Source organism: Mytilus californianus, unplaced genomic scaffold, assembly GCF_021869535.1.
Source record: "Mytilus californianus isolate M0D057914Y unplaced genomic scaffold, xbMytCali1.0.p SCAF_7, whole genome shotgun sequence".
NCBI lineage: Eukaryota > Metazoa > Mollusca > Bivalvia > Mytilida > Mytilidae > Mytilus > Mytilus californianus.
The window spans coordinates 94849273-94869835 of NW_026262723.1; the positions used below are offsets into that span (position 1 = coordinate 94849273).

Genomic DNA, 20563 nt, shown 5'->3' on the forward strand with positions numbered 1-20563 from the left:
GAGCATTTTGAATATTTATATATTTTAATTCGAAAATACAAGTGATCACGTTTTGAAAGAAAACAACAAAAATGGCGGACAGTGCGAGCGAGCTCGAAAGTGATACGAGCTCTATTGATGGGGGCCCTACGCTTAAACCACCATCTCCGGCGACATTAGAACAACTCCAGAAAAGAATAGAATCATTACAGCAAGAAAACAGAGTATTAAAAATGGAGTTAGAAACATATAAACTGAAATGCAAGACGTTACAGGAGGAGAAAAAAGAACTCCAGAAAGCCAGTGTCAACATTGTTAGCATATATTTAAATGTTAATTTATTGGAAGAAAATCATTTTTGTCTCGTATATCTTTTTAAATATTCGTAAAATGTCTATTTTTAATCAAGGGTTGAGTTGTCATTTTCGTATATTGTCACTAACAGGACTTTCATGTCTCTTTGTCATTTCTAAATTTAAGATATGATTCATAGACTTTGGTACATGTATACAATGTTTTAGTCCGTTTGATTGGAGAAGTGACAAAATGAGGCATGATGTTAAAGTACAGTATTAAAATTCTGATTGATTCAAAACAAAATGTTTTTTATGAGGTTGGGGAAAACCCAGAAAATAAGGGATTGTACCAAATTAGACTTATTATGGGTTTGTACAAAAATGAGCAACACGACAGATGCCAATTGTGGAGCAGGATCTGCTTACCCTTCCAGAGTACCTGAGATCACCCCCAGTTTATGGTGGGGTTCTTGTTGCTCAGTCTTTATAGTTTCTATTTTGTGTTTTGCGTACTATTGTTTGTTTGTTGGTCTTTTTCCTTTTTAGCCATGGTGTTGTCAGTTTATTTTCGACTTATGAGTTTGAATGTCCCTTTGGTATCTTTCGCCTCTCTTCCCTTTGCAATTCTGTGTGAGGAGCAATTTTCTGATTTCCCTTATCAAGCCCCATCAAGTCTTTTTTGGGAAAATTTTTGCCACCTACATGTACCTCACCTCGAACTGGTGTCTATAACATTCTGTACACCTGAACCAGGTAAGAATTAAAATTGAATGTTTCATAGACACTTTTGAAGACCAGTGATCTTCCCAGACTGTTTTAGTGTCATGGCATTGCGAAGCTATAATTATTTTGAAGTTTCTATTTTTATACGCCCGTCAAAGATGAGCGGGAAATTTGAAAAAAAATAAAATAAAATCGAAAAAAATATAGCAACGCGATTGATTTAGATAGCGCTACGCTCAGTTCAATAAAACAGCGGAAAATTGCGATAGCGCTAAAACGGCCTTGGGAGAACACTGATCAATATCTTATTGTTTGAACTTTCATCTAATTACCGCTTATGATCATAAAAATTATATCACCGTTAAATTGTAATCTATTCAAGTCAGACAATAGAGGCAATTAAGATTAAATAAGTGTTAATTGCCCTTTGGGTGATAACTGTTCAGATATGAATACCACAAGCTGACACTTATGACATGACTAATAACACATGGTCCGAGCGTGATCTAAGCCAATGTGTAAATAAATATGGACATCAAGAAAATGGAAATCATCAACAATTCAAAATCAGCGTTTGCATCATGGCAGAACCGTCTCCCAAGAGAAGAAAAACTACACAGGGTACCTTGATGTTGCCCAAAATGGCTGACCAAACCAAGTTGTACAATTAGACAATTTTTATCAAGTCCATGAAACAGCAAATTTTTATTTATGAGGAAAGAAATTCAAAGACATAATATATTTATTTCTTTAGAAAAGTGGTGAAAGCATTGACTACAGATTGGTCGTATGTTATTTCAAACTAAGATTTCTATTTGTATCCATCTGATGAGTTAATAGATATAAGAAGATGTGGTATGAGTGCCAATGAGACAACTCTCCATCCAAGTCACAATTTTTAAAAATAAACCATTATAGGTAAAAAAAAAAATTTATTGGGGGGGTAAATTTTTTTTCTTCAAGATTTAAGAAATTGTCAAAATTCCAAAGAAAATTTGAGGGTCACAATTACTAATTCTTTGTAACTAGTCTGAAAACAGATTTACTAAGTATTGCGCAACAGCACAGTGAATTGCACAAAAGCAAGAAATCTTCAATTGAAGTTCTTTGACTACATTTATTCTGTGTCAGAAACCTATAATGTGTCAAATATTTAATTACAATCCAAATTCAGACATGTATCAAGCTTGAATATTGTGTCGATTTTTGTCCCAACTGTTCAGGGTTGGACCTCTGTGGTAGTATCCAGCTGCGCTTGGCGAAGCAGTTTATTATAGTTTGTTCTTATGTTGTACTGTTACACCATTGTCCCAGGTTAGGGGGAGGGTTGGTGCCTTCAAACTATTGTAACCCCACCACATTCTGTATGTGCCTGTCCCAAGTCAGGAGCCTGTAATTCAATGGTTGTCATTTGTTGCTGTGTATTATATTTGTTTTTCGTTCATTATTTTGTACATAAATTAGGCAGTAAGTTTTCTCATTTGAATTGTTTTACATTTGTCATTTCGGGGCCTTCTATAGCTTACTATGGAGTATGGGTTTTGCTCATTGTTGAAGGCCGTATGGTGACCTAAAGTTATTAATTTCTGTGTCATTTGGTCTCTTATGGAGAGTTGTCTCATTGGCAATTATACCACATCTTCTTATTTTTATATTAACAACTTTTTATGAAGTATTTTCTTTCACTTCTGGTACTTGTTACTCAAGAATGTACATTACACCCCAGTTCTATTGTTATACTTCATAGTTTCTATTTCTGAAACAAGTGTACATTGAATAGATCTATTGTTACGAATAACAATGGATTTTTACCACAGGGTGTGACGAGCGGGGTTTCTGGAAACCCCTGCTTCTACATCCCGAAAACAAAGTCCATTGTTATTTATTACAATAGAAATTAATTTTTTTTTAAAAAGCATGAACATAAATAATTTCTTATAGTGTTCACTACAAGTTGTTGCGAGATATTAAAAACACATTTTAGGAAATTTCAATAGCGAAAAAAATATTAAGCATCTATTTTGAATAAAAAAAAAATCCTTCAAGGGAAAAATAATTTGATTGATAGCGTTGAAAAACTAAATAAAATTGTTTGCGATTTGCGAGAAAAAAAAATTCTGACTCCAACAAAAAACCATACCCCCCCATGGTTGCTCCCTAAATACTCCTTTGCTTGAAGGTAAAATTTTTGATCTTAGTCATATGTCTAAAGCATTGATCTTTAAAAAAAACAGGGATTCCAACTCCCGGACCCCCCCCCTTGGATCCCGGTTGTCGGGTTTCTAATCCAGACACACCTATCCCTCAGTGTGTCCGAATATGAATGTTTGTTTATTCTCGAGAAAGGGGGGGCTTTCTTTGAAAAAAACCTGTAACATAAAAAATACATTTATGATTACCTTCATTAAACTGATACAGGTAAGTACTTTGGGTTATAATAATGCCTTTATCTTTAGTCTCTTCTACCAAATCCAACGCTTGACTCAAAATGTCGTCCGTCTTATACCCCTCTATATTAACAACTGCATACAAGGAGCATGATGTATTTTTTTTTTGTGATAAGAATGCATGAAATGGTCAACCTTGAACTTCTGATCCATATTAGCACCAGGATTTAACGGGAATATGCAAAACAGCAACTTTGACATTTGTAAAATCTACTCACTTGTCAAAGTTTGAAAGAACATAGCCGAAAGGTTACTAGTGGGGTTTCATGTAAAAAAAATATTTTTCTTATAATTTATGGTTCTATTTTGTCAATAAATATGCTATCCATTCTTTTTCATTTAATAATCAATGTTAACAAATATAGAGTTTAGAACTGGGTGTAAGTTAGTTATACACCTCGGGTTACAGCGTGTCTGGATAAGAAACCCCTCCGGCCTCCAGTCGTCGGGGTTTCTTATCCAGACACACCTATCCCTCGGTGTATAACTATTACTTTAAAACATTCTAACTTTCCTCAATTTTACAGGCTATTTAAAAAAAGTTTAGCATTTATTTTTTTTAAGTTTTCTGTTAAAGGCTCCAGTTTAAATAGCAACAGTGTCTTATTTTTGAATTGACTAAAACACATGCTTGATAATTTCGATAGTCTAATATATATATATTTATATATATCTTGTTGACTGGATAGATCAGCTATTTTAATATACAACTACTGTAAAAATATTTTAGCAAGCCAGAGCTGAGCAAGAGGAAGAATTCATTAGTAATACCTTACTGAAGAAAATACAATGTCTGAAAAAGGAGAAGGAAGCATTGGCTATGAATTATGAACAAGAAGAAGAATTTTTAACCAATGATTTGTCCAGAAAATTAACACAGGTACAGTTTGATAGGAAATTCAGAAAAAAACATTCAACACAAATATTAATAAACATGATAAATGTTTTAAAAAATTTAATTTGATTAATTTTTGTTCTACAGTTCATATTTGTTTTAAACATCTGTTGCTTTTTTTTAACAGCTCAGAGTCTTAGTAATGAAGCTGAAAAGAACACTATGCAATCATAGGGTTCTGTTACAAATTTGATGGAATAATATTTTTTTGCAAGGTTATAGTAATTGCAAATCTAGCAATAGTAAATTGAATGTGAGGCAGATACAAGGGTACCTGTTTTGTGTAATCAACCATGAGACATCACACTAGAATGTTTGTATATACATTGAAGATGTGCAACTGACCTTTAATGTTCACATTTTGAATAAAGTTTGCAGATTTCTTTACATAGTGAAACTTTTCAGAAGCATTCTTAATGGAGAAACATATTTTGTGTTATCCCTCTCCAAAAACAATCCTCAATCCAGTGTTTTCTGAATTTTTAGAAGTTTGTTTATACATTGAAAATGTGCACCCAGTTTTGTGTTCCCATTTGGATAATTTTTGCAGTTTTGTGAAACTCATTCAATTTTTATCAGCATTCTTGATGGAGGTATTATTTTGTAAGTCAGAGATGGTTCTGATGTCTTGTGATCTTTTGGGGGATGTGGGAGGTCAAAGGGCTATCAATTAAGCAAACCTGGAAATTGTTGACCCAGAGCTGTCAGTTTCTGTTCCAAATTTTAGATTCATTGTCAAACAAATAAATTTTCCTGTATCACCCAGATTACAATTCTATGTTGCAATCTAGGTTGGTATATAAGCCTTGAAAATAGCTATTTAGCCTAGAGATTTATATGATTAGTTTATTCCAATCATACAATAGAATTTCTTCTATTTGGGTTCATGCCATTTCCCTTGTCAAAATAAAGAACACCTCATTGTTATTGTAATAAAAAAAAAATGTTTCTGTTATCAAATTCTTGCATAATTCTAATTTTATTTACAGCTTAGGAATGAAAAAGTAGAATTGGAGGAGACATTAGAAAAAGAACAAGAATACCAAGTTAACAAATTGATGAGGAAGATTGAAAAGTTAGAAAGAGAAACCTTGTCTAAACAAGTTACTCTTGAACAGGTACAGTTGTGACCAGATAATATTCTTATTAAACTATTCCTGGTTTGTAATATTGTGTTCTCAGTTCCCCCAATGTGTGCAGCTGGGAATCTTGATTTTCATTAAATACCTGTATTAACTTAGGTTAATTGGAAGACATTTAATTATCTCCTAAGCATACTCAGGACCATATTAATAGGACATGATTATTGGCCCTCTTTTTACTGAAATGATATTTTGAGTACTTGATGTAAACTTGACAGTACAATATACCACATCAACCACAACACTGAAAATAGTAACAGACATACATGACCTATAATTGCTAATATCATTGCTATTTGAAATCTGGTGGATAGCTGTCTCATTGGCAATCATGCCACATGTCCTCATTTTTATAAACAAACAAAGACAAAACAGCAACTAACAATACATGGTGTATTGTTAAACATCTTAATAATATGCAAATTATGAGGTGTGTGTGTGTTCGCGAAAAAAAGGGGGGAGTAAAAGAGAAACTAGCCTGAACCTACTTTTGTTACACACAACAAAATAAATTAATATAATGTTTGAGATTTATCAAATAAGCAGTCATTTTATTTATTTAGTTGAGACGAGAAAAAGTGGAATTAGAAAATGCATTAGAACAAGAACAAGAGTCCCTAGTCAACAGGTTGTGGAAAAGAATGGACAAATTAGAGGCAGAGAAAAGGTATGTTGTTAAATATCTTCTATCTTGGTGATTTTGTAGCAAAATATTAAAAGATAAAAAAAATTGGGGATCCAGGTTAACTTGATTTTTTTGTAGAAAGTTTTTACAATCTTGTTATTTGTAATTGGACCCTGTATCAAAGGTGAGAGAACCCTGTATTAGTTTGTTAGTCTTTTCAAAATAACATAACTGTAGCTGGCCAAAATTGCTGAAAATAAAACTTACTTTTGCACGATATATTCCAAAATAAGAGTGAGTTCAATAGATTAGTGTTTCATGCAGGATGCCACCACAAGCAGGTTCATTGTGTATAGTATGTTGCATTTAAGGTTGAAATCTTAAGCTGAAAGTTCAAGGTCACAAACTTAAATTTGCATACCCTTGTTTCATACCTTGATTATTGCTACAAGTTAAAGGGTTCATTATCATCGGAAAGTGTGTAAAAATAACTAACACAATTTGGGGCTGTCAATGGATGTCCTCAATCTCAAAAAGTATCTAGTCAATTTAATTTTTGGTTTTGAAAATGGATAGTTGGAATTTGATTTGTATGTTTATAATTTAGATTGCTTCAGGAAAAGTTAGACCAACCTGTGACTGGCCCTCCTTCTCCCCGTGATATGAACAATGGCGATACAGCACAGAACTTAACACAACATATAGAAAACCTAAGAGGAGAAGTCAATAATTTGAAAGAAATGCTGCGGAGAGCGCAACTAGAACGTAAATATACATTTCAGATAAAAAAAAGTGTAGGGAATGAAATAAGACTGTGACCCACATGCCAGGTGTGTTGCTTCATTTTCCATCATGAATTCCCGTTTTTCAAAATTTTCTTACTGTGCATTAGCTATGAATGAATATAATAAAACAGTTAGCAGGCTAATGTCTGTTTTTGTATAGCTTGCCCTGATAAAGTCTACTTGTTAAGGTTAGAAGAAAACATTTATTGAAGTATGGTACCTAGAATTGTTCTTCATTTATTGTAAATATTGATAATAGAGTACTAGTTGTTTAATTATCTTTTGAATTCAAAAGTATGAAATTTTTGCAATTAGAATAAAACATATTTCATTGTGTAAATTTGATCTCTTATGGAGATTAGAGTCAGTGATAAAAAGAAAGGCAAAAAAAAAACCAGGCCAACAGTATGGCCTTTGAAATTGTGAAATTTAATCTCTGCGAAAATGAAGCACTTTACTGTAAGCTTGACAGAGACTGATTTTAATTGGTTAAGCAGGAGTGAAAATTAAATACTCACCAAAATCAGGGTAGGAACTGGTTTTGAATATGAGTTAAAAATGACAAAACTGTAACTATTGGTGAATAATTTGATACATTGAATCTATGGCTAATTATTTCATCCTTAGCTCCCACTGACAGTTTAAATCAATAGGAAAATGTATAGCAATGATAAAATTCACCTGGAAAGTTCATATTGTTGATAATTAAAGGATATTTTCATAGATGAACAAAAAATGGCACAGTATGCTCAAGAAGAAAAACACATAAGAGAAGAAAATTTACGTCTACAAAGAAAATTACAGTTAGAGATGGAAAGAAGAGAAAACCTTTGTCGTCACCTGTCTGAAAGTGAATCTAGTCTTGAAATGGATGATGAAAGGTATGTTTGATTTTAAGTGTCATCTGCTTACTTGAAAACCAAGAAAACAATCATCCTTTTTTTTATGTATAAACCTGTCTCCCCTTCGACGAATGGAGAAATTATGTTTTAGTAATATTTTTTCTTCTGGACTCATACAGCCTGGACACTAAATCAGTTCCACCTAGTTTGTCCCAATGGTACTGTTAGCTCAGGAGTCAGGGCTTTGGTACTGACACAATTCATGATATACTTTTCTTAAATTCTAAAAAGCATATCTCTGTGTCAACATTTTATAACTTGAATGTCAAGTAACTTATCTTTCATATGGCAGTCATATAGACTACTTTCAAAATCCTTTACTTTCCCGTAAAATTCCTATGTCACAATTCTTATGTTATTACGTCACAGTAAGAACTTATTGTTCCATGATTTGTTTACGCTGATTGACATCAAGTCAACCGGTGTAGCTCGTTCATAAAAAACAACTTGAGATTGGTGTATTAATAAATGATAATAAATAAAATAACTTCACAGAATTACCGCTTTACTCGAGAAAAAGTTTTATTGTATAAATTCTTACATGTACATATAGAATTAAAAATTAATTATGTGAAGATGTACATAAATATGTGTTACTGCATGTTTGTTTACAGGCATTTTAATGAGATGACAAAGCAGCAAGATTTAAGTCATGGTGTTAGACCTAGAACAGTATCAAGTCCTATCCCATATGGTTCTCCTAATACATCCAGACCTATATCTCCAGGTAAGTAAAAATATATGATGCTAGCCATAGTAGTTGTTTGCATGCCCTTTAATATTCCAAGTTTTATTCAAACTTCAAAACACAATTCACAAACAATGGGAAACCAAGAACAAATCTGTATCTGGTTATAAACCACATATCTAGCAGACTTTGATAGACAGCTTCTGTAAATTCAGAAATTATTGCATGTATTTATTATTGCGATTTTTGAAGAATGGACAAAAATGCGAGTTTAATCGTTGCAATTTCAGAAAAATCTACATACAGATGTATGTATCAGTTATCAGAATGCAAGTTCTTATTATTGCGATACTCAGCCATTCTCATAAAAAAAAAAACTCGCAATAATTTCTGAATTTACAGTATTATATTCAAGGTGTTTTGAGGTTTGAATTTACACAAATTCTGACATTTGTTCCAGAACATTGCTGCAAGGATTTTCTATCATGCCACTATTAATAATGCTGATTTTTTCACATTCAATATCCAAATAAACAAAATTGAATGGATGCCATTGATATTAAGTATGTTTTTTACCTGCCACCAGAAAAAGTGCCACAAATTAGCTTGGAATATCTCTCCAAATTCAAGGTCCCATACCACATACCATATGAACATAAACAAAGATTATCTTGCTCAAAACATTTTAATTTCGTTGAAAAATATTCTTGCCGTAAGGAACCTTCACAAACAATATGTTTTATACTTTAATGTTTTCTATGTTAAGATTAATACAAAAGGAGGGGTATAATTTAGTGATCTTTTCCTGTATAACCTCTAGTTTATCAACCTGTCTACCATAATTGAAAATAGAGCAGCATATTTTTACAGTGAAACCCTTGGAATAAATTTTTTAAAGTCCTACAATCCTTTACATATGCAACAGAAAATTAAAAAAATCTTTATTTTCACTTATTTTTGCTGTATCAGAAAAAGCTGAATATAGTTCAGTTCATTTCAAAATAAGATTTAGGGTGGCATAATTGATTGTGCTTACCAGGGAAAAAATGGATAAACATCACTATACCTATCTAAATTTCCTGATTACCACAATTGAAATTTTAATTTGAATATCCTGGACCAAATAAAACATTTTTCAATTTCCACACTTTCTAAAATGCCTGTGTACTTTTTTGCCTTTTTGTATTAAGTACAAGTATGGATATAATTATAGGAATGAATTATCCAGCGTTTAGTCCTCCAAGTCCCATGAGGAGAAGTACTGGTAGTACCAGCAGTACTAGTAGTGGAACATTTCACCCTCCCCATCATTACCCGGGAACGTCACCACCTGTACATTCACCCATGCAGGTAATTATACCCCACACACACATTTTATTTTCCTATCAAGGATGTAAGTAGGCATATTGATTAATGCTGATACCTATGTACATGCATCCATTGTGATTTGATGAAGTTCTTTCTTTAAATCCACATTATATGTATTCTCAGTCTGTTTCTCAGAAACCAATATGAAACAATGATAATATTTATCCACTTTAAACTTCTCTTGTAGGACATAGTAGATCAAGAACATTTGAGTCACTTTGACCATCATTTTGGGCTTTTGTGACTGTTTTAATTCCCTACCTTACAAAATGGCAGTGCATAGTAATTGTTGTGTCTGTTGTTCATTTGTTCGTTGTCTCACTGTCTTCAGTTTGTATGTTTCTTTGTGTGTCTACCTGTTTGTACTTTGTATTCACAAATATTGCTAAACAACAGACTGGATTGCAATGAAACTTTCACAAAATACTGCCTAGTGCACATCATACCTTGTATTATCTGTATTGCAACATGATATGCACACCCTTTTTCACCACATGAATTCAGGAAAAAGTTTTTGTCACTTATTGAAAAAGTCTATTGAACCTCTGGTAATTTCATGTTGAGTGTGATCAATTGCGGTATTTTCATAGAAAAACTGCTTTCTATTATCAAGTAGAAGTTGAAAATATTTGTAAATGATTCTAGAACACTTTTGGAGTCTTGTAAGAGGACAAAATCACAAAAAAAAACCTGAAAAAGATGTGTTGGTCAATAACAAGAAATATGAAAAGAACAAATTAATTGCAAACAAATACAGTGAGAGAGTGCAGAAATTCTGTACTTAATCAATATTACAAAAGAATACGGTTTTAAAAGTAAAACTCTGCTGTCCTTGTTGAATTCTGTTAAATTTATAAGTCACATTAACATTTGAAGGACCTTTAGCCAAAACAAAACATATGCAGCAGTATGTAACACCAAATCTAAATGAATATTACGCAATTACTGACTTTTGATGAGGTTGATACAATGATTTATCAACCCTAGAGATATGATATTCACCAAGTTCAAAATAGCAACATGTCCAACATCACTGCACAGAATTTTTTTTTGTTTACATATTATATTAAAGTTCTTCACTTTGAGGCTCATTAGGGATATTGACCCATCTGTTTAGGAACTTTCCTCTTTATTGATGAATTTATATTTTCTTTACCATTCTCTTTGGACATTTCTTGTTTGAAATTGATGTTACAATCCTGTTTAATAATTATTAGATAACTTAAATTGGTATGGTTAAATTTTCATATCTATTTGGTTTAATTATTTAGCTTATAATATAATGTCAGTACAAACCTAGTGCTTAGTCAGAAACTTGAGGGCTTTCCTTATGGAATTTACTTTTGGCATTCTTTGAAGAATGTGTTGTGACCTTAAAATATCTTAAATTTGTATTGTTTTGTTCCTGCCTTATTAATATCTTTCCCACATCTGCTTTTATTCCCCCCTGCATGTTGGGCTACAGGGGGTATATTAATTGTCTCTGTCTGTCCTTCTGTCAGTCCTGCCATCCAAAACTCATCAATACTCCGAGACCTTCTGACATGTTGCTTTCAACTTGGTAGGATATTTTTCGGTCATATTCTCTTTACCATACTATATGGTTTTATCTAATTCTTTTTATTGAAAATGATAGTATTGATTCAGGTAAATATATACAATATGCTAACTAAACTCCTCTAACACATTTATAAAGCTAGAAAATTGGTGTCTTGTAAACTTACAGATGCATTGCTTTTGATTATATTTAATTTTAAGATGACCATGTAATGTATCTCTGATAAACATTCTAGCTTTGAAATGACAGGGGATTACTGCATTGCAGCAATTCTTGTCATTTAACATTTTAACTAAATTTTGCTACAAAATGGTAAATTGTAAAGCTTATCCCATGTCGGTTGATACTGAGGTAAAATGAAAATTATCAATTTGTTTATTTTTTTCAGAAACCAAGACCTAGCACTGAAAAATTTGCTAGACCAAGCAGTTTTCCAGAAAGAAATGATAAAACCTGAAAGAAGAATTCCATTTCTTGTTTGGTGCTAAAAGTGATTTGTGTTTCACGCTTATCCAAGGCCAAGATTTCCAGAGCCGACAGGGGAAAAGACTGTGGGTTTTGATTGTGCTTTGCATTATTTTTGTTATTTGCAGTCAGTTACTGTTAGAAAAGGATATTCCATCTGTTTGTTTTTACTTTATCGTTTATAATGGAGGCACTTCTTTTTAAAGAATTTGATTTTCGATATTATGTTTTTTTGTCAAGTTTAAGAGAGGGAAACACTGGTGTGTATCAGATAATTAGATTTAGCATGCTTGACCGAAGTAAAGATATTGTAATTACAGATATTATATGCTTTTGTTTGTTGTTAGTTTTGAGCACTTTATGATGAATTCCTTAAGCACACGAGGAATAAGCAGTTTAATGTATCAAATGTATATTGGCAAGTTGAATACTTTTTGTGACCTCTTTTTTTAAGTGAATATCAGTATTTGCATGTTTTGAAATATAAAAAAAGTTGTAAGGATGAAACTCATCTAATCCTGTAATTACACATAATTTTATACAGATGTTTTAATTTTCTTGCAACTGATCAGTTCAATTTAAATTTTACTTTGAGCTATTTAAATATTTGTAAGGTATTTGTATCAATTTTTCTGAAGTAAAAAAGCTAACTTGACTATAGTTGACTCTTCCTTAGATTTTATCTGGGAATTTTTTGTTTCAGCACATGATATTTTTTATAACATATCATCATAAAATTGAAGTAGAATTGACCAGTTTCATAAAAATTGTTTATAACGTTTTTATTATTGGGTGTATATTTCACTAATTAACAGTTCTGTATCTTTTAACTGTGTCATTTGAATCAAAGATTTTATACAAAATAGTCCCAAGAAATTTAGTCAGATATAGTTGCAACCAATTGTTAGTAGACTGTCTATTTAGAATTTTGTTTAAAGTTTTTGGAATGTTTCAAATTAGAATTGTTTGCAGATACATGTAAGTTTCAAGTGTGATACTTTTTTGCATCCAAGTTCACTTTGTTTTGAAGAAGGTTGTGTTCACTTTATTTAAAGAGATGGTTGATAACACACTATATGTATAAAAGTTTTGCTCATATATTTTAATTCTATGATATCATTCCATACTTACAAAGAAGTATCTTGGTTTTTTGTATTTCCTATTTGTACTTTAATTGAAGCTGACATTATTTTAAAAATTCAGTTGTATCTGAGACTGATGGATGATGTGAATGCATCTCAATAGTTTTATTTTAATTTTATTTTCGATCCTCTTGACCAATGAAAATCTTTTAAATGTGCTGGTATGTCATAAATTATTGATATTCAGATTGCATTAAAAGCCTCTTCATAATAAGTGTTCAAAGCTTCATTTTAAAAGCATTTTCAAGTTTGAAAGGATGTTTTGTTGTTGTATTCATACAGAATCAGTAATAGACTTTAAGGAAGTAGATATCTAAGTATGCTTTTTTTAGTGCGTTCCATCCTTCCCAGTTCAGTACTCTGATGCAATAATGTTTAATATACTAAAGCCATGAAAAAACAAAAAAGTTTTCTGTTCTGTGTTAGGTCTTAATGTAACTGGTGTTGTTTTTTAAAGAATGGAATTCTTTGTTTGTAAGACATATATGGATCATATATGGATGATAATAAAGTATTTCCAATATACATTATCCCAAAAAGGGTTGTCAAAACTACGAAGCAATTCCAAAAAAAAAATGAAAACAGATTTTTTTTCCTGTTCGTGAAATTATGATTATAGTAAATACCTGAAATGATTCATTTGCAGATTAATCTATAATCAAACACAGGAAAACACAAACTACAGTCATAAAATTGTTTATAAAGTATACAAAAATAACTCCCTAACAAAATAATTTGCATTCAAATAACTTCATCATTTTAATACAATTCTTTTTTTATGATTTTGCACTAATTTTTTTATTAGTACTACATTTTCTGCTATTCTTCTGACTATAACACAAACTACCATAACTACAGTTGGGTGCAGACAAAGCATAACACAAAATAAATGCTGCTTCCACATATTTCATATTTCTAGTACAAAACACAGGTTTACTATTAACATGGTCAAAATGAAATCCTTGAAGGTCTACTCAAGTAATTATATCATTACTCATTATTCATTCTTTAAGGGAGATATAAATGGGTCATGCTTCAAGAAAAAATCGAACAAAATTTAAGACATCTGAAAGTTGTTTAGTTCAAAGAGTAAATGTGCGTTAACTTTTTTTTAACAAAATAGAAAATGCTAATTTTTCTAATAAACACAGAGGTAAACATGATAGAAAACACACAATTACTTTTTTATGTCTTCTGAAATTTTGATGTTAACTCTGAGGCAATGTGGCTTTTACATAAAATGCATCTAAAGTTAACACTGTGTTAACTTTAGTATCTGTTAACTTGTTATGCTTGGTTTGCACCAAACTGTATAGTTTGATAAGATGCCAAAAATGTGTTTTTCCTATATGAAGTGTTAAAACAATTCCTTTATCTAAAACTGCTATTTGTGATTAATAACCAAGTTTGCTTATATTTAGTCCTTGAAGCTTATTTATTGTTTGAATTGTCAGATATAATGGCAGCTATATAGATAAAAGCATTTATGTTGTATTGTGTAATGCATAAAATTATAGTAAATTGAAATTGAACATTTACTCTTGAATACTGATATTTATTACAACGAAATTGATAGTAAATGTTATGGCTATTCCATTCAGATTTACAAGTTAATTATTTGAGTATGTAGTTAATACATATGATTTAAAATTTACTTACTTGATAGGTGAACCATTAAAAAACAAACTGGTTATTCATGCAAAAATTCATTGGTTCCAAAGGCATCCTTTAAGTGCATGTTCCATATAATTTAACTGTCTTATGATGACAATTGCTATCCCTTCAACAGATAGTCTAAAAGCTTATAATTAATGTATGGTCCTTATAAAAACATTTTAACTTGATTAATTGTAATTGTTATACAAATTAAAATAGTTAAGCTGTAACTGGAAGGGGGAAACTACCTAGATTGTTTTAAAGATATTATGGACACCATCAACATACTTATCAAAATTAAAAGGTGTGTCTTTCCCACCCCCAGTTATCAAGCAACTTTAAATTGAATAGCCAACAGCCAATGTAACTATGTGTTAATTATTATCATGTAGCTCCAAAGGAGAGGTGGTTTTCCTCTGTCCAGAACACATTTTTGTTGCATAATCTACACAACTATAAGTCAGAGCTTCTTGACATGTGGCACTAAGCTTGTCTTTTCGGTTCTTTTGATGTTTTACTTCCTCTAGGCTGAAAACTTCGATCTTTAAAATGTCATGCCCATATAAGAATTTGTTGTCACATTTTATAGTTGTCCTGTATATGCATGAAATATTTGCCACTGGCACTGGACAGTAAGCGAACAACAATCAATCTCAGCAAATTCAAGTCTTATCTTCTTGATATATGGTGGGGTATAATTAGGGGAAAATACCATAAAGTTTATCTTGTTATTCATGATTTTATCCAAGGTTAGTTATATTTTAGTAATTGAAGTAGAAAAAGATTAATACAGAAAATTAAAATTTTACTGTTTCCTATGTTTTGGAGATCAAACATCAATTTTTGTATACATTAAGTTAAATGTAATTATTAGAAGTTTATTGTGTCATGATATTTCTTGTTATGACAACACACTGAAAACTTTACAATTATTAAATTTTTGGACTATTAAATTGACACAAAGTTCATTTGTTTATCTGTTTGATAAATAACTGTGGGAATTCTGTGGAATATTTCTGTTTTGTTTCTGTATCTTATTTATCCGGTAGTGAATGAACAAAATGGTTTTTGGAGCTATATATAGATATTTCAATTAACCCATTTCGTGACGCATAATGTGGGACTTAAATTTCCTCGACAGAGCAGTTGATTAAACTGTTCTAGCTAGCATTCATTTTATTTTGAAAAGATATCAAATTTCTTTAGAAAAATATCTTACAGCTAGTGATATATTAACCAAAAAAACAGAGCTTTGTTTTGGACTTATAAAACTTAAGTTCAGGTACGTCACTATGAAGGAGTAATCAGTTGCCATGAATTTCAACTGTTTAAAAGTTTGGACTTTGTTTTGCTTTATATATGAAAAATGGTTAAATTTGCAAATATGGATAGCCTTATGCTTGATGTCATTGTTTTTGTAATAATTAATTTTATTCTTTTGAATGTGTGTTGTAATTAAAAGCAGTTTCTTGTGAATGATTGTGAAATGTTGGTTAGTCTGAATACAGATATTTTCAATATAGCTTTTATAGTCTTATAGATTGGCTTACGTTTATCCCTATTATACTTTTTGTCTCTGGAAAATCCTACTGGAATTTGTGATCCAGATTATTTAAAGTTGTAATTTGTAGAAGTACATTTTTATCCATTTCTGGTAAGTTATTGAAGCTATCAGTATTTAATTCATGTCTCTTTTAGTTACAGAGAGTGCAAAACATGGTTTTTGTTTTTTTTCATTTTTAAAAATCAGATTTATTTTATATAAAGCTTGTAAAATATTTGCTTATTCTATCCTTTTTCTTTTTACATAAGGCAAACAATCATATTTCTTTGCTTATTTAGCTAAGTTTGGATACAGTATTGGTTTGATAAAGGACAGCTAACGACATAGAACAATTGGTTTTTAATCATTATCTTAGGTAACCTTATATCATATTATCACCACACTGGGCTAGACCATACCCAAGTTCAATTTACTGAAATACACCAAAGAATAGATTTTGACATTTGTTTTTAATTCCGAATGCAGAATTTTATTAAAGAGTTTGAAAAGTCAAAGTTGAAATCCCCTCTTATATTGATGTAATGTAAGTATTCCTTGTTTAATACCCTCCCCAGAAAGATAGAATCTATGTATATTCCATATATATCATTTCTTTCGTTACATTTGTTGTTTTTGAATGTTAATATGAGGCGGAAGTCCAGAATTTTTTTTATTTGGTTGGGAGATAAGGATATCTGTGATCCAAAGATTAACCCATGGTTTATATCTGTTTTTTTTAAACGAGTACTTACAGCTTAAAGATATGAAATTGTAATTTTAATTCTGTTCCACCTCTTAGTATTATGGACCAATAAAGATTACTATAAGTTGTCATCACATTTTGTCATGGCCCCTGATTTGTATTATCTCTGCCCAAACCTGAAGGAGTTAAGTGTTTGTTTGAGTGTATCTAAACAAATTGTCTACAAGTTCATAAGGAAATTCTTAAGAAAAGTCTTTTGAGCCAGACATCATAATATAACTACTGAGCTGGCACATGTTCATTGCCACTGGAATCTTTTCTTTTGCATGCTTTTAGTTATAAAAGATACAAACCTAATATTATATACACTAGCATTCTCCAACTGTATGAATTAACTACAGTTTTATGCTCAGCATGCTTTCTATAGCGTATCAATTATTGTGATTGACCAAGTATTTTATTAAGCTATATAAGTCTGTTGTACTGTCAGACTGACAATTGTGATAATTTTTTGTTATGTATGTGCTGCTCTGTTGTATATAAACCTTGTTATGTATCTGAGTAAAATTGACACATGATATTTCTGTTTTGTTTTTACTCCCAAAACCAAGATAACTGGAAGTATATGTTCAAGTTATTATAACCCTGCTCCACCTCTGTATGTTCCTACATCTCATGACATTTCTGTCATATTTTTTCTCAGGAACTACAAACCAGAGCTTCATGAAATTCAGTACCATGATTTATATGAGCATGCTATACTATTTGATGAATTTTCAGATTCATTCCTCCTCAATATCCTGTTTACTGAATACTTGCCGTTTTATTAATTATTTGTAAAAATTTTTTAGGAAACTTCATATAAGAGCTTCCTAAAAGTTGTTTTCAGGTCATGTGAACAAGCTATACTGTGTGTATTGTTTGTTGTTTGTATGTCTATTTTTTCAGAAGAGTGAATTGCTGGTTGTTGGTCTGGTCTGTTGTACTGCTGTATATTTTTTATACAACCGCAAAATTTTTGCTGTCATATACCACCGTAATGGTGTGACATTGTCGTCTAGAGACATTTGGTTTCCAGACAATTGCTTGAGTATAAGTGTATGGATCTCTATGAAATTGTACAAGGTTCCATACCACAAACGGAAGGTTGGGAACTGATTTTGGGGGTTATGGCCCAAACCATTTAGGAAAATAGGGGTTGACCATTTTCAATGGGGTTTAATTGAAAGTCTTGGGGTTCTTTAATATGCTGAATCTAACGGTCTATTTAGATTTAGGATTTAAATTCCCATTTTTAAATTGGTCTACATTAAGGTCCAAAGGGTCCAAAATTGAACTTTGTTTGATTCCAACAAAAAATGAATTCTTGGGATTCTTTGAATTGCTGAATCTAAATGTGTAAGATTTTTGATTTTGGGCCTGGTTTTATAATTTGTCCACATTAAGGTTCAAAGGGTCCAAAATGAAACTTTGTTTGATTTCAACAAAAATTTATTTATTACGGTTCTTTGATATGCTGAATCTAGCCATGTATTTAGTTTTTATATGCCCGTTTACGGGAAGTATTATGGTATACCGTTGTCTGTCTGTCCGTCCATCGTCAACATGTCGGACATTAACTCAAAAACGCGTTAACCAATTTGCATAAAACTTTGGTGAATTGTTTATATCTATTGACGTGAGCTCCCTTTCGTTTTTTTTATAAATTTCAGATTTTTCGTTTCCGAGTTATGGGGTTTTATTCATTAAAAAAAGGGGGATTTTCCAGTTTTCGGACAATTTCTCAAGAATGCTTTCACCAACTTGCAAGAAACTTTGTTGAATTGTTTATATCTATTGATGTAAGCTCCCTTTAGAATTTTATAAATTTTACATTTTACATTTCTGAGTTATGGGGTTTTATGCATTAAAAAAAAGGGGGGATTTTCCATTTTTCGGACAATAACTCAAAAATGCTGTCAGCAATTCTCATGAAACTTTGGTGAATTGTTAACATCTATTGATGTAAGCTCCCTTTTGATTTTCATAAATTTCTAATATGACATTGAGAATTAATTGAACTTTATTTGTTTATAGTCTGACAACAGATTTACTAAGTATTGCGCAACAGCACAGTGTATTGCACAACAGCAAGAAATCTTTAATGAATTCAATTCATATAACCAATTTCAAGTTCTTTGACTACATTTATTCAGAAACCTATAATATGTCAAATATTTAATTACAATCCGAATTCAGACCTGTATCAAGCTTGAATATTGTGTCCATTTTTGCCCCAACTGTTCAGGGTTGGACCTCTGCGGGCGTATCCAGCTGCGCTCAGCGAAGCAGTTTATTTATTTTGGGCCCCATTATCAGATTGGTTTACACTGAGGTCCAAAGGGTCCAAAATTTAAAATTTGTTTGAATTCATCAAAAATTGAATTCTTGGGGTTTTTATACAGCCGTTTACGGGATGTATTATGGTATACCGTTGTCCATCTGTCATCAACATGTTGAACAATAACTCAAAAATGCTTTAACCAATTTGCAAGAAACTTTGGTGAATTGTTTATATCTATTGATGTGAGCTCCCTTTCGATTTTTATAAATTTTTGACTTTATGTTTCCGAGTTATGGGGTTTTATTCATAGACCACATTCATTCTGTGTCCGAAACCTATGCTGTGTCAAATACTTAATCCCAATCCAAATTCAGAGTTGTATCAAGCTTGAATGTTGTGTCCATCCAACTTCAACTGTTCAGGGTTCTACCTCTGTGGTCGTATCAAGATGCTCCCTTGGAGCATTTTATCAAAATTTTTGTTTTCATTTTTTGTCGCAACTGCGAAGAATGTCACAGATGGTGAGACATAGGGATGTTAAATGGGCAGGCAGATGTGTCGTACACTATTTGTATAAAGATTTATATTTTAAAAGATAGAAGATTCCGTATATTCTGAAGTTTCTATCTGGCATATGTCCATTATCCTTGACATCATTTTCAGGGTTCAGTTTCACATGATTTTATTACTTATTACGAGTAATGGGATAACTTTATCTGGTATACTGAATCATTGCAAGATCTACATGTCTGTCAGACCTTATTTCATGGACCAGTGATCAACATTAAGTATTTAAACTAGAAGCAATTGGTCAACAATATTTGATATATGGAATGAAAGTAAAGATCTTGATAATGTTATATTTATGTGATACCTGTAGTTAAAACTTGACCTTGAAGACTTTTAACATAATCAAACTTTACATCTTATAGCTAAACATTGCAAATATGACTGACATAAGAGGAGTGCATTAACAATGTATCCCAGTCAAAGGACAATATTTCCTACACAAATTGTCAGATTAAAATGCCACAATAATTTAATCAACAACAGATCATGACAAATATTCGACCAAATATGATAATTCTAGCACAAAAGGATCTGCAGGGAGCAGACTGATGCTTATTATTACTTTTCCTCTGTGTCACAAGCCACCAGGAACACAAGAAAGATATGGTTAATCTACTGGTCTATGATAGCAATTGTCACATTACTAGTCAAAGATCTGTTATGAAGTTGAAGTAGTCAAGTGTTTTACATCTATTATAGATAAACCACTTGATGATAAACAAACAACAATCAGTCCACCAATAAAAATTTGTA

At 31.5% G+C, this 20563-nt stretch overlaps 1 protein-coding gene across 2 annotated transcripts; it reads left to right on the top strand.

The window, feature by feature from the left end:
* The first annotated feature begins 55 nt into the window (after positions 1–55).
* Positions 56–17495, top strand: LOC127709266 (coiled-coil domain-containing protein 6-like). Of its 2 annotated transcripts, XM_052214694.1 has the most exons (9): positions 56–293; positions 4176–4325; positions 5330–5458; positions 6046–6149; positions 6715–6872; positions 7617–7773; positions 8409–8521; positions 9696–9832; positions 11797–17495. In XM_052214694.1, the coding sequence occupies exons 1-9, from the start codon at positions 72–74 to the stop codon at positions 11863–11865; spliced, it is 1239 nt and encodes a 412-aa protein (XP_052070654.1). In that variant the 5' UTR covers positions 56–71; the 3' UTR covers positions 11866–17495. The 2 variants fall into 2 exon arrangements, with proteins under 2 accessions (XP_052070654.1, XP_052070655.1); XM_052214695.1 differs by lacking the exon at positions 9696–9832.
* The last annotated feature ends 3068 nt before the right edge of the window (positions 17496–20563 follow it).